General features: G+C 46.2%; 1 protein-coding gene across 6 annotated transcripts in view; it reads right to left on the reverse strand.

The window, feature by feature from the left end:
- The window catches only part of LOC142249007 (cytosolic carboxypeptidase 6-like), a 2,064,630-nt gene that overhangs the window by 1,352,628 nt on the left and 697,244 nt on the right, over nt 1–14,758 (reverse strand). For all 6 annotated transcript variants that reach the window (XM_075320539.1, XM_075320540.1, XM_075320543.1 and 3 more), the window contains one exon: nt 6,908–7,002. In XM_075320539.1, the coding sequence (XP_075176654.1) occupies nt 6,908–7,002 (95 nt within the window). The remainder of the gene's footprint in view (nt 1–6,907; nt 7,003–14,758) is intronic.

Here is a 14,758-nt window from a genome sequence, read left to right on the forward strand (position 1 = left end):
CGAAAACTTTTAATTGAAGTAACAATTACTTCAACATATCTCAATTTATCCAATGGGAAGTATGAGAGCCATGAGTAGAAATCCCCGCACTTACAGCATTGTCTGCTTATCAATGAGATTATTAATGGTTGCCTGAGGAAGTTTCTGCTGCGCTGAATGCACTTGGGCAAATCATCAAGATCCGCTACTGGCAGTTTTCTATGGAATTGCCGACCAATGATATCCCAGATGGGAGACAAGTCTGGAGACACTGCAGACGGTGGTAGCACATTTAGTTTCTTCAGGCTGGTATAAATCACCTTGCTGCCATTCCTCATTGTAAACAAAAAAGTAACCCACACAACAACAGAGTTCATTTGGCAACCACACTAGTTCAGTTTATTTTTATGACAAACATGGCCTCACTCCACATGGTTCCAGTTCTACTGTTTCTGGGGTACTCTTTCTCGACCTGTCCCCCTGCTATTTTGAAACTCGTCCTCAAGCTGCCGGGTCTGTGTCTCCATTCCCCCTCTTTATCCCACCTTTCTCCTCTTCTCGGCCCCAATGGCTATCTAGTCGCACGACTTCCATGAGCCCGGCTGGGTGAGCTGTTGGCTCCGGACCTCACCACAAGGTTACCTCAGGGTTTCCTGATTGACTTTGACACTGTAGCCATGTCTTCTCTTACTCAAACCCTATCTAGAAGTGGCATCCTACGATGCTCGCATCACTAGCTATCCCACTTGTCACCTGTCACGGCTCCTCTACCTCAACTTAACCCTGTCTTATTCAATACCTAAAACAAGAATTCCGCGGAGACACCATCCATCCACAGACAGCTGTTTTGCATATTTTCCCAGGGGGCTTTGTTCTAGTGTCACTACGTTGAGAAACACGTGATGGTGTCTCCGCGGTGTTGGATGTTGATCTCCCCGAGGTCAACCATCCTTGCTTATGTAGTCTGCTACTAGGCATTGCTCCCACTAGCCAGTTTCCTACTGCACACTGATGAGGGGCAAATACCCCGAAACAGCTGTCTGTGGATGGATACCATGTTTGGTATAGGCGGTTTCCTTGACTGGAGACTGCCCTTCCCGTGGTTGTTCCTTCCCAGTGAAAGACCTGGCTAGTTTCCTGCCAACGTTGAGAAACATGTGATGGTGTCTCCGTGGCATTCTTGTTTTGCATATTTTACCAGGGGGCCTTGCTCTAGTGTCACTGTGTTGAGAAACACGTGATGGTGTCTCCATGGTGTTGGATGTTGATCTCCCCGAGGTCAACCATCGTTACCTATGTAGTTATTCAATACCTAATCTACCACTAACTTGCCTGCACACTAAGTTTTGCCCGCTGGTAAAAATGGCCCCCTCTTTGCTACACTGGGAACCTACACTCTGCTAGAAGCATTTGCAAGTTACACACATTTATAATAATTAACATTATATAATAGCTTTGGTATAAAACACCTTTCACAGTGTAGGTAAACAACATATAGCATAAACATATAGCATAAAACAGCATAGGAACTCACTCACCTCTACAGTACCACAAGCAACATTCAACCTGGCACTGTCATGCTGAGAAATGGCATCATGTACGGTAGTCAGACCCCTCTAGTCTTCATTCCAGGTACACTAACAACTCGGCCTTACAATGATTTTTCAAAAATGTCCGAAGAGCACTTTCTCAACACCCAGCTGTACGTTGCTCATGCTATAGTCAGCAGCATATTTGGCATTTCAATGATAGAAAATGTCAGCAAAGACCATCATGGACTAAGTGAAAGAAAAATCTCCTGCATGGAATCCGTGAGGGTACATAGAGCAGTTTAAAAAAGTTATTGCATTTTAGCAATAACTAGCTGTAATACCCGGGCATTGCCTGGGATAGTAACTGTCTCTGTCTCTCTCCCAGTCTCTGTCTGTCTGTCTCTCTGTCTGTCTGTGTCTATGTCTCTGTCTGTCTGTTTCTATCTCTCTGTCTGTCTTTGTATCAGTCTATCTGTCTCTGTCTCTGTGTCTCTGTCTGTTTGTCTCTCTATCTCTGTGTCTGTCAGTCTCTCTCTTTCCCCGTCTGTCTCTTTCCCCGTCTGTCTCCTTCCCCGTCTATCTCCTTCCCCGTCTGTCTCTTTCCCCGTCTGTCTCTTTCCCCGTCTGTCTCCTTCCCCGTCTGTCTCCTTCCCCGTCTGTCTCCTTCCCCGTCTGTCTCCTTCCCCGTCTGTCTCCTTCCCCGTCTGTCTCCTTCCCCGTCTGTCTCTTTCCCCGTCTGTCTCTTTCCCCGTCTGTCTCCTTCCCCTTTTGTCTCCTTTCCCGTCTGTCTCCTTCCCCGTCTGTCTCCTTCCCCGTCTGTCTCCTTCCCCGTCTGTCTCCTTCCCCGTCTGTCTCCTTCCCCGTCTGTCTCTTTCCCCGACTGTCTCTTTCCCCGTCTGTCTCCTTCCCCTTTTGTCTCCTTCCCCATCTGTCTCTTTCCCCGTCTGTCTCCTTCCCCGTCTGTCTCCTTCCCCGTCTGTCTCCTTCCCCGTCTGTCTCCTTCCCCGTCTGTCTCCTTCCCCGTCTGTCTCTTTCCCCGTCTGTCTCTTTCCCCGTCTGTCTCCTTCCCCTTTTGTCTCCTTCCCCGTCTGTCTCCTTCCCCGTCTGTCTCCTTCCCCGTCTGTCTCCTTCCCCGTCTGTCTTCTTCCCCGTCTGTCTCCTTCCCTGTCTTTCCTTGTGAATCCCCCTTTAAAGCTCATGACTCTTCCATGAAGTGAGTCCTAGGGAGTCAACGATTTTGAAGAGACCTTAAGGCCCAGTCACACTAAACAACTTACCAGCGATCCCAACAACGATACAACCTGATAGGGATCGCTGGTAAGTTGCTATGAGGTCGCTGGTGAGATGTCACACTAAGCGACGCTCCAGCGATCCCACCAGCAACCTGACCTGGCAGGGATCGCTGGAGCGTCGCTACACGTGTAAGCATGCTGCGCTTGGTAACTAAGGTAAATATCAGGTAACCAACCCAATATTTACCTTGGTTACCAGCGCACACCGCTTAGCACTGGCTTCCTGCACACCTAGCCACAGTACACATCGGGTTAATTACCCGATGTGTACTCTGCTACGTGTGCAGGCAGCAGGAGCCGGCTTCTGCGGACGCTGATAACCACGGTAAACAGCGGGTAACCAAGAAGCCCTTCCCTTGGTTACCCGATATTTACCTTCGTTACCAGCGTCCGCCGCTCTCAGCTGCCAGTGCCGGCTCCCTGTTCCCTGCTCTCCTAGCCACAGTACACATCAGGTTAATTACCCGATGTGTACTCCGGCTACGTGTGGAGAGAGCAGGGAGCCGGCACTGACAGCTGAGAGCGGCGGACGCTGGTAAGGAAGGTAAATATCGGATAACCAAGGGAAGGGCTTCTTGGTTACCCGCTGTTTACCGTGGTTGCCAGCGTCCGCAGAAGCCGGCTCCTGCTGCCTGCACATTTAGTTGTTGCTGTCTCGCTGTCACACACAGCGATCTGTGCTTCACAGCAGGAGAGCAACAACTAAAAAATGGCCCAGGACATTCAGCAACAACCAACGACCTCACAGCAGGGGCCAAGTTGTTGCTGGATGTCACACACAGCAACATTGCTAGCAAGTCGTGCATCAGCAGCGATGTTGCTAGCGATGTTGCTTAGTGTGACGGTACCTTTACTCAGAGATGGGGTGCACAAATTAACTCTTGAACATTCATTATTTCTAATTCTGCAGATAAGTACATCTAAAAAATAGCTAGTCCACACAATGGACAATGTCCTGAAAAGTAATGACTTCTACACTCATTAGTTTCATCCATTCATTTTAAACCTGAGTTCCCGGTATGTTCTTCATATTTCCTAATGGTGCCATACAGTTTTCTCATAATATAGGATTATCACAGTTTGTTTAAGCGTTAGAGCTCAATATATTCAGGTCAAGTGGTCTTTACGAGAAATCGTGAACTGAAATGGTCACTTTTCCTCCTTTAGGCATGAAACGGGCTTAACAATTCACCCATATAAAGTCTCTTTAACTGTTTTCGACCAAGTATTTCCAGCTGCTAATACTGGCCTGTAGGGAGGATCCATACTCTATAAATACTAATTAGGATTGTTCATGTGACTCGGGTAAAATACCGCAGGTGATGAGTGGTCAGCAGTTACTCATAACACATTATCTCGTTCCATAGCACCAATGTCCCCAACGTGATAATGGGTTTGCTGAATAGTGAAGAGTTATGGTGTTTGCTATCGACGCCCGGAGTATTTGCGAACTCTATCATCTAAGAGGTCAGCTGCTTCTACAGCAACTTGCTTCGTACTTGGTAATAGTTCTGCAAAATTTGCCTTATGCCTTTCAGATTGTCTTGTTTGCTTGGTCTGATTGCAGGAGACATACTGGATTGAGTAGCCCGCTCTCCTTCTCCACCAACACCAACCAAATTCACTTTACTCAATCAAGAACTTTCTTGCAAAAGCTGACAGTTCATCAAATCTGTGCTCATTCAGCGTTGCAGGAGGACAGCCCGTCAGTTTCCTACAAGACTGCGACTAAACTTTTCTATTTTCTCATAATAACTTCTATTCTGTAACAGCCAAATATACAGTACACAACATTGATTGTCAAAGAAGCAGAAAATCAGGAAATATTTAGAGGAGAACCAAACTTCCAAGGCTCACTTCCATTTGATATTATAGCTGTCACGCTCGAATTAGAGGAGGTCCGGCGTGAGGCCAAAAACACAACAAAGCAGGGGTAACACCACGACAAACAATGGGTGTACAGGGGACACTTTAACAATGGTAGGCCCTAGCGCTAGTGAAAGGGAAGATAGACACCTCCTCACTTATCTACCACTGTACCCTGCACTCCTAGCCAATCCCTATACAGGTTCCTCACCTGTCGGCGAGCCGGAACCTGAAGCTCTGAGACGACCCTACAATAGTCCTGGCTAGGGAGTGGGCAGGTGAAGGACGCTAGCCTCACCACAAAGGAAGACAGACAGTGGGAAAACACCACAGCAAACTGCTGTAGTCAGCAATAGGACTGCAGCCACACCAGCAACTCAGCCACGGGTTTCAGCAGCTCCTTCCAGCTCCAAGACCAGCATCCAACTTAATCAAGAATAACCGGCACCCTCTGCTGGTAGCAGAGGGTATATAAAGGGACTGGGTGTGGTCCGGACCGGAAACACCTGAGCTGGTACTAGGCCTGCTTACTGGCAAGGAATACTGTCATTAACCCTACAACTGCAAAAGGAAAAGAAAACCTGGGGAAAAGTGAGACTCTGACCCAAAAAACTATCACGAAATAGTTATAGAAAGAAACAACTTTGACAATAGCTTAACTTGGTAAAAACATGGATTTAGAAGGTCCTACAGAAACTCAGCCAATGTAAGCGCCATTGTATAAAGAAGTGAAATATCTGAACTTCAGTGAAAAATCTGTAACAGGATCCCGCAACGTTGTCACACAAAGTTTCACTCAAAACTCACAGAATGTCAAGACAGCATCAGACGTTCACACCATGCTTTCTCTGGTGTTTCTGAGTTACATAGGCAGGCTCGGGCATCGACCAGCTCTGTGCTCATTTATGGTCAGACTAGTATGAGTTGACCTCTGAAAGCCTGCTGGTTATCTCTGGGATAGGTTTCCAACATCATGTGACATCAGTCCTGCTGGTGATTATATTGCTTTCTGCTTGGAGTTGTTGTGGAGTTCTCATGTAGTCATGTTGTTTCCTCCCTCCTCTTATTTTCCTCTTAAGCTCTTATTGTATTATACCTCTGTGTGTGTGTGATTTGAGATAGACTTTTGGTTTCCCCTTTTTGTTTATTTCTATTGGCTTTATCACTCCTGCCCCGGCCCTCCTCAGGGTTGGGAAGAGGGGTCATAAGATCGGGGCTGGCTAAGAGCAGGGCAAGCAAGGCAGCTCAGACATCCTCACCTTCAGAGGTAACTCTGGGATTAAGGGTAGCTAGGGTCCCCTAGCCTGAGGGCCAGTCTAGGAGCCCCTAGCCTCTCCGTGCCCCTCACTCACCGTGACTAACGTCATTCATAGAGCTGAGCAAGCAATACTGAAAACCCTGGCTAAGCTGCCATGTTGGTAGCCTGTGGCCATTGGATGATGTTGAGGACCTCCTGCTACTTATCAGCATCCTCAGCATTTTTTTCCATTAGTAAACCTGGAATAACATTATTTGTATAGGTATACCAGCAGGTAGGAGGATATTCACAGGGTTCTGGTCTAGTGCCCATGGATTACCAATGTAGTCACCAGTCCATTTTTTTGCTGGACTATAGTCATTTATGATACTTGTCTATATGAATCAGCACAGATATTTTGGGCTTCCTTGGGCTTCAATGCACTGTAATTTCTGGAGCCTTAGGATATGTGTACAAAAAGTCTTTTTCAGGTGGATTCTGCCTCAAAACCCCCAGAAAAAGCGCTAAAAAAAATATGATCTATATATACTGCAACTGAAAAAGAGAGAACCTTGGCCAGCCCGATGATGCCTATCGGTGATGAACTGAGCTTCTATCTATCAGATATATTGCTATAGTTACTAGAATCTATCAGATTTGTCATTTTGCAGTTTTCCTGTATAAAACGTATAGAAAATATAGAATTTAATATGGCACATTAAGTCCTAAACCTCAATATAATCTGTCATGGGACTAATGCCTCATAAGGAAGAATTTAGCAAAAAAATGTATCAATGTGCTTGGTGGTCGGATCATTCTCAGAGTGTTACCAGTGATGGTTCGCTCAGGATTGTGGCATTCTGAGTGATGTGATTAGCAAAGCCTTCATAATGTTGCGTTCAGTTGCGTCAACACTGTTTTTTGGTCATCCCAAATATACTAGATTGTTGAAAATACAACATACAACCCTGTACACAGTCAATTAAGAATATCTTTCTTACCACTTAGGACGACTTGTTGACTTGACCACCGGAGACATGCCATCTCTGTAAAGGCTTTTCGTTTTGCTAAAGTTGACGATGTTGAAAAGCACTCTCTAAAAGAAAACAAAAAAAATAAATTGAAATGTTCTGCACCCAAAACTTTCTTTAATCTGCAATCCCATAGGAGCTGCTATGCTTGCCATCATGCAAAATATCTGTACGATTCTTATTAGTCCTTCCGTCCTTTTAATAGATCCATTGTTATACAACAAATGAGAATTTTTTTTTATTTTGTTCACAAAATTCCATTACATGGAGCAGATCGTTAAATGTTAAGGTTATAGCCAATAATACAATATGTAATTTATAAGTTATGGCTTTTTTCTCCATCAAAAGTAACTTATCTTTATTGCTCAGATGTATCTAAGTTTTGTACTCGTAGAGTGGGCAGTGTTATTTGATTAATGTCTAGTTACATTTTTTCAGGTACCAACTCTCCCTAGAAGTATCCCTGTGGAGTTCTCAGCAACCTCCACACACTACCCTAGTCAGGACAAGTGAATCCTCTATCTTTCTCAGAGGTTTCTTCCAGAGGCATAACAACCTCCACACACTACCCTAGTCAGGACAAGCAAATCCTCTCTCTCAGAGGTTTCTTCCAGAGGCATAACAACCTCCACACACTACCCTAGCCAGGACAAGTGAATCCTCTCTCTCTCTCAGAGGTTTCTTCCAGAGGGGCATAACAACCTCCACACACTACCCTAGTCAGGACCAGTGAATCCTCTATCTTTCTCAGAGGTTTCTTCCAGAGGCATAACAACCTCCACACACTACCCTAGCCAGGACAAGTGAATCCTCTCTCTTTCTCAGAGGTTTCTTCCAGAGGCATAACAACCTCCACACACTACCCTAGTCAGGACCAGTGAATCCTCTCCCTCAGAGGTTCCTTCCAGAGGCATAACAACCTCCACACACTGACCTAGTCAGGACAAGTGAATCCTCTATCTTTCTCAGAGGTTTCTTCCAGAGGCATAACAACCTCCACACACTACCCTAGTCAGGACAAGCAAATCCTCTCTCTCAGAGGTTTCTTCCAGAGGCATAACAACCTCCACACACTGACCTAGTCAGGACAAGCAAATCCTCTCTCTCAGAGGTTTCTTCCAGAGGCATAACAACCTCCACACACTACCCTAGTCAGGACAAGTGAATCCTCTATCTTTCTCAGAGGTTTCTTCCAGAGGCATAACAACCTCCACACACTACCCTAGCCAGGACAAGTGAATCCTCTCTCTTTCTCAGAGGTTTCTTCCAGAGGCATAACAACCTCCACACACTACCCTAGTCAGGACCAGTGAATCCTCTCCCTCAGAGGTTCCTTCCAGAGGCATAACAACCTCCACACACTGACCTAGTCAGGACAAGTGAATCCTCTATCTTTCTCAGAGGTTTCTTCCAGAGGCATAACAACCTCCACACACTGACCTAGTCAGGACAAGCAAATCCTCTCTCTCAGAGGTTTCTTCCAGAGGCATAACAACCTCCACACACTGACCTAGTCAGGACAAGCAAATCCTCTCTCTCAGAGGTTCCTTCCAGAGGCATAACAACCTCCACACACTGACCTAGTCAGGACAAGCAAATCCTTTCTCTCAGAGGTTCCTTCCAGAGGCATAACAACCTCCACACACTGACCTAGTCAGGACAAGCAAATCCTCTCTCTCAGAGGTTCCTTCCAGAGGCATAACAACCTCCACACACTGATCTGGTCCAGACAAGCAAATCCTCTCTCTTACAGAGGTTTCTTCCAGAGGCATAACAACCTCCACACACTGACCTAGTCAGGACAAGCAAATCCTCTCTCTCTCAGACGTTTCTTCCAGAGGCATAACAACCTCCACACTTTGACCCAGTAATGACAAGTGAATCCTCTCTCTCAGAGGTTCCATCTAGAAGCATAACAACGTCCACACACTGATCTGGTCAGGACAAGCAAATCCCCTCTCTCTCTCAGAGGTTCCTTCCAGAGGCATAACAACTTCTGCACACTGATCTGGTCAGGACAAGTGAATCCTCTGTCAGAGGTTCCTTCCAGAAGCATAATGACCTCCACACACTGACCCGGTCAGGACAAGTGAATCCTCTTTCTCTCAGAGGTTCCTTCCAGATGCATAACAACCTCCACACACTTACCCTGGGTCAAACAAACAGACACCATTATAACATAAGGGATATACCCATGGGTGGAGGGATGTAGAAAGCTACACACACCCTAGCGAGTCTCGCAGTACTACAGGTACCAGAGACACTGCCTTACAATACACATTTTGTATCTAAGCTTTGCTTCAATTTTTTTGTGTATGCACCTAAAATGAAGACCTATGTTTTTACATGGTAATAGACTACAAAAAACCCCAGTGTAGTTGGATCCTACAGTGTTTCCATTCGGTTTGTACCTGATACATTCAGTAGATAACAATACGTTTTTGAACAAGAGTATGAGTCCTGACTCCTGAATTACGCCACACATGGCTTGATTGCAGTCCCTAATCTTTGAGAAACATAGGTGTGCATAGGGGTACGGTGTAATGCTTAATTTCTCCTGTAGAGGCGCTATTAGGTAATCAAACACTGCTAGATTTTCATACTGTTGATTGCTGAGGATCTAGCGGCTGGAGATCCAATGATGTCAGGGTATCAATTTAAGAAAAAGTGATGGCCCAAACCTAAACCCAATTTAAGGACATCCTAAACATGAATTCTTATCAGACATTTGTGACAGTCATATGTAAATGAACATTTATATTGAAAGGTAAAAATCATCTATATGATTGTGGAAATCATTAACTATGAACTGCACTGGAACTTGCCAGAATGTGGTCAATTTGTGCAATTCCACCAGAGGCGAAACATCGGCGAAACGTAGCATTACACAGTGCCCATTGAAATGAATAGATATGCTGGGTCCACCAGCTCTTTGTAGCCATTCTCCCCTCTGGGTAATGGATGAGAATCCTGAACATAGCACCTCTCCCCTTCCTTAACCCTTGTAAAGACTAATTAGATATTTTTTTGAATCCCAAAAATAGAATTAGCTCATAATAAGCTGAATTTGACTGGTTTCCTTGAATACGTAACACCGATATTTCCAAGACCTTTGAAAATGTCTTTTAAATGTCTCTTCAACGAGCTAAGATTTCCTGACAAATTGTAAGATAGTAAGAACTGCAAGGTATACCAATAAAATGTTATTTATTTAGGGTCAGAAAATAGTACAAAATGATGAGATCCCAACTTTCCGAACTGCAGGAAGCTCAAAAATCAGTAAATATCTGTTTTGTTTGATATCAGGAACATGACGGTAGTTCTCACACAAGTCTTCATGAAACTTCCAAATATTCTCTGTGATCGACTCCGATCATGTAGTGGTCATCATGGATTATTGAAGAGCAGCCGTTCAGAATATATCAGCGTGCACATACCGGGCTGCACCGTCTGACCAGCATAGGCCGTATTCATAGCCGCGATGTGCAGTCAAATATCATGTTCAAGAACGGTTTTCAATGAAAGGAATGTTTCCGGCATCGGGGAATTATCGGTGCCGCGTACAAAGCACAGCTCAATGTAGTGCGTGTATTTATTAGACTTTTTAACTTAAATAAAAGTCTTATTTTTTGCCTCTTTTCAGCCACGTTACTTTTTAAAAATCACTAGAGATTATAGGCAAGCATCCAACTTTACCTGAGCCTTTAATTCTGCCTTTTTTTGCCTATTATTTAATGTCGTTGACTGAGATCTTGGGCATACATAAGAATCAGGAGGCCCCATAATATAAATTATTATTATTTATTATTATAGTGCCATTTATTCCATGGCGCTGTACATGTGAAAAAGGGACATTCATAGAAAAGTACAATAATCGTGAACATTTCAAGGTACAGACTGGTACACGAGAAGAGAGGACCCTGTCCACGAGGGCTCAGTCTACAGCGGATGGATGAGGATACAAAAGAAGAAAGGAAACTGCCCACAAGGGCTCACAGTCTACAGGGGATGGGTGAGGATACAGAAGAAGAGAGGAAACTGCCCACAAGGGCTCACAGTCTACAGGGGATGGGTGAGGATACAGAAGAAGAGAGGACCCTGCCCACGAGGGCTCACAGTCTACAGGGGATGGGTGAGGATACAGAAGAAGAGAGGACCCTGCCCACGAGGGCTCACAGTCTACAGTGGATGGGTGAGGATACAGAAGAAGAGAGGACCCTGCCCACAAGGGCTCACAGTATACAGGGGATGGGTGAGGATACACGAGAAGAGAGGACCCTGCTCACGAGGGCTCACAGTCTACAGGGGATGGGTGAGGATACAGAAGAAGAGAGGACCCTGCCCACGAAGGCTCACAGTCTACAGTGGATGGGTGAGGATACAGAAGAAGAGAGGACCCTGCCCACAAGGGCTCACAGTCTACAGGGGATGGGTGAGGATACACGAGAAGAGAGGACCCTGCTCACGAGGGCTCACAGTCTACAGGGGATGGGTGACGATACAGAAGAAGAGAGGACCCTGCCCACGAGGGCTCACAGTCTAAAGTGGATGGGTGAGGATACAGAAGAAGAGAGGACCCTGCCCACAAGGGCTCACAGTCTACAGGGGATGGGTGAGGATACAGGAGGAGAGATGACCCTGCCCATGAGGGCTCACAGTCTACAGGAGATGGGTGAGGATACAGGAGGAGCGAGGATCCTGCCCGTGAGGGCTCACAGTCTACAGGGGATGGGTGAGGATACAGGAGAAGAGAGGACCCTGCCCACAAGGGCACACAGTCTACAGGGGATGGGTGACGATACAGGAGGAGAGAGGACCCTACCCATGAGGGCTTACAGTCTACAGGTGATGGGTGAGTATACAGAAGAAGAGAGGACCCTGCCCACAAGAGCTCACAGTCTACAGGGGTTGGGTGAGGATACAGGAGAAGAGAGGACCCTGCCCACAAGAGCTCACAGTCTACAGTGGATGGGTGAGGATACAGGAGAAGAGAGGACCCTGCCCACAAGGGCTCACAGTCTACAGGGGATGGGTGAGGATACAGGAGAAGAGAGGACCCTGCCCACAAGGGCTCACAGTCTACAGGGGATGGCTGAGGATACAGGAGAAGAGAGGACCCTGCCCACAAGGGCTCATAGTCTAAAAGGGATAGGTGAGGATACAGAAGAAGAGAGGACCCTGCCCGTGAGGGCTCACAGTCTACAGGGGATGGGTGAGGATACAGAAGAAGAGATGACCCTGCCCGTGAGGGCTCACAGTCTACAGGGGATGGGTGAGGATACAGGAGAAGAGAGGACCTTGCCCACGAGGGTTCACAGTCTACAGGGGATGGGTGAGGATACAGTGGGTGAGGGTAAAATGGGTCATGCAGTGCTATGGTGGACTGAGAGGTACTGCAGGTTGTAAGCTTGTCAGAAGAGGTGGGTCTTCAGGTTTCCTCTGAAGGTTTGCACAGTGGACAAGTCTAATGCGTTGGGGTAAAGAGTTCCAAAGTATGGGGGAGGCACAGGAGAAATCTTGTATGTAATTGTGGGAAGAGGAGATAAGGGGAGTAGAGAAGGAGATCTTGTGAGGATTGGAGGTTACATGCAGGTAAGTACTAGGAGACTAGGTCACAGAGATTTGCCATTGTTAGTGTTTTCAAATGGAGTCTTTGGGCAATGGGAAGCCAGTGAAGAGACTGGCAGAGAGGAAAAGTCAGGGGATACCGGGGGACAGGTGGATTAGTCGTGCAGCAGATTTTAGGATAGACTTGAGGAGAATAAGGCCGGTCTCAGTTACGTGTGACATCCGTTTTTAACACGGATGCCACACGTACCCATGTTATTCTATACTGTTACTTAGACGACCGTATGACCCCTCATGACCCCGCATGCACACATGGAGACATGTCCATTTTTTGTCCGGCAGCATGGGTGTCACACGGATCGCACACTAATGTGCATCAGCGTGACATGTACCGGAGAAAACATGGGTCTTTTAAATAAAAAGATTTTTTATATTCACCTGTATCCAGCGCTGTTTTCTTCGCCTCTGCTGCCTCCCACTTCTGACCCTCGCTCATTATATTAATTGATTATTCACTCCACTGAGGAGCTAGAATCTGGAGCAGCGCTGGAGACTTCAGTGCTGGGGAATTCATCGTTGGGGACAGGTGAGTATCCAGCAGTGTGTATGTGTTTGTGTGTGTGTGTGGTGAGGACCTAGAAGCCGGAGCATTGCGGGGACAGCGCCAGGAACAGTATTCTGGAGGACAGCATCGCCATTGCCGGTGACAGGTGAGTATTTAGCAAGCAATTATGTGTGCAGTGACGTCCAGGAGGTCATCAGAGTTCCCAATGAACTCTGATGAACTTGTGAAGTCACCGTCCTGACACTCCTCCTGGATGTCACTTCACACACACTGCTTGCTGAATATTCCCCTGTCCTTGCGATGCTGTCCTCGGTGGCGCTGTCACCGGCGCTGTCCCCGCGATGCTGTCCTCGGTGGCACTGTCACCGGCGCTGTCCCCGTAATGCTCCGGCTTCCAGCTCCTCGGTACAGTGAATCATCAATGAATAGAATGAGTGGAGGTCAGAAGCAGGAGGCAGCAGAGCCGAAGAAAACAGTGCTGGATACAGGTAAATATAGAAAATCATTTTATGTTAAAGACCCGTGTTTTCTCCGCTCCGTATCACACGTATGACACATGTATGACCATAACCATGCGTGTGGCTTGTAATTGATTAAACACGGACATCTGAAACCAGCCTAAGAGTATTAAAAGGCCACAGAGTAGGAGGTTACAATAGTCCAGGCGGGAGATGATGAGGGCATGCACTAGTGTTTTTGCAGATTCTTGGTCAAGAAATGTACAGATCTGAGAAATATTTTTGAGTTGGAGTCGACAGGAGGTGGAGACGGCTTGGATGTGCGGCTTGACGGAGAGAGCAGAGTTAAGAGTTACCCCAGCCAGCGAGCACGCAGGACTGGGGAGAGTGAGCAGCCATTGACTTTAATGGATAGGTCAGGTGGAATCATAGAGTGAGGTGGGAGAAAGATGATGAATTCTGTTTTTTCCATGTTCAGTTTTAGAAATCAAGCAGAAAAGAAGGATGAAATAGCAGACAGATATTGTGGGATTTTGGTTACTAGGGAGTTGATATCAGGGCCATCTGCGCATGATCAGTATAAAGATGATACAAGAGAAATCCAAACAACCCCCCCCCACCCTAAAAAAATAAATAAAATTAAAATATTTGTCGGGGTCACGTCTCACAACTTTGCAGTCCTTACAAAGTAATTTTTCTTTTCTCCTATTGAAGCTCCTTAGTGTTCCTACACAATAAAATACCACTTTTTTAGCCACCGCAAAGTATGATATTAACAAAATTGCCCCAAACACAGCATGGTGCCCCCACGGTAAATTCATATACAAACAGTATGACAACTCCATAGTTGCACCCACAAAGTATAATACCCCCACAGTCCCCACACACAGTATGTTGTCCCTCCCTGTTCTCCCACACAATATGAGGCCCCCACAGCCCCCCACACAATACAGTTTCTACACAGCCGCCTCTATAGTATGAGGCCGGAGGGTTGCCAATTTGACTGTTTATATATATACACTAGCTGTACTACCCGGCTTCGCCCGGGTTAATAACTGTTGTTACAAAAATAGAATGTATTAACATTCCCGGGATAGAATGTATAAATAGAATGTATTAACGCCCGGGATAGTAACTGTCTCTCAGTTTCTCTCCCATTCTCTGTCTGTCTCCCCCTCTGTATATATATCTCTCTATATCTCTCTCTCTCTTTGTCTGTCTGTCTCTTTC

Source organism: Anomaloglossus baeobatrachus, chromosome 8 (assembly GCF_048569485.1).
Source record: "Anomaloglossus baeobatrachus isolate aAnoBae1 chromosome 8, aAnoBae1.hap1, whole genome shotgun sequence".
In the NCBI taxonomy this organism is placed as follows: Eukaryota; Metazoa; Chordata; class Amphibia; order Anura; family Aromobatidae; genus Anomaloglossus; species Anomaloglossus baeobatrachus.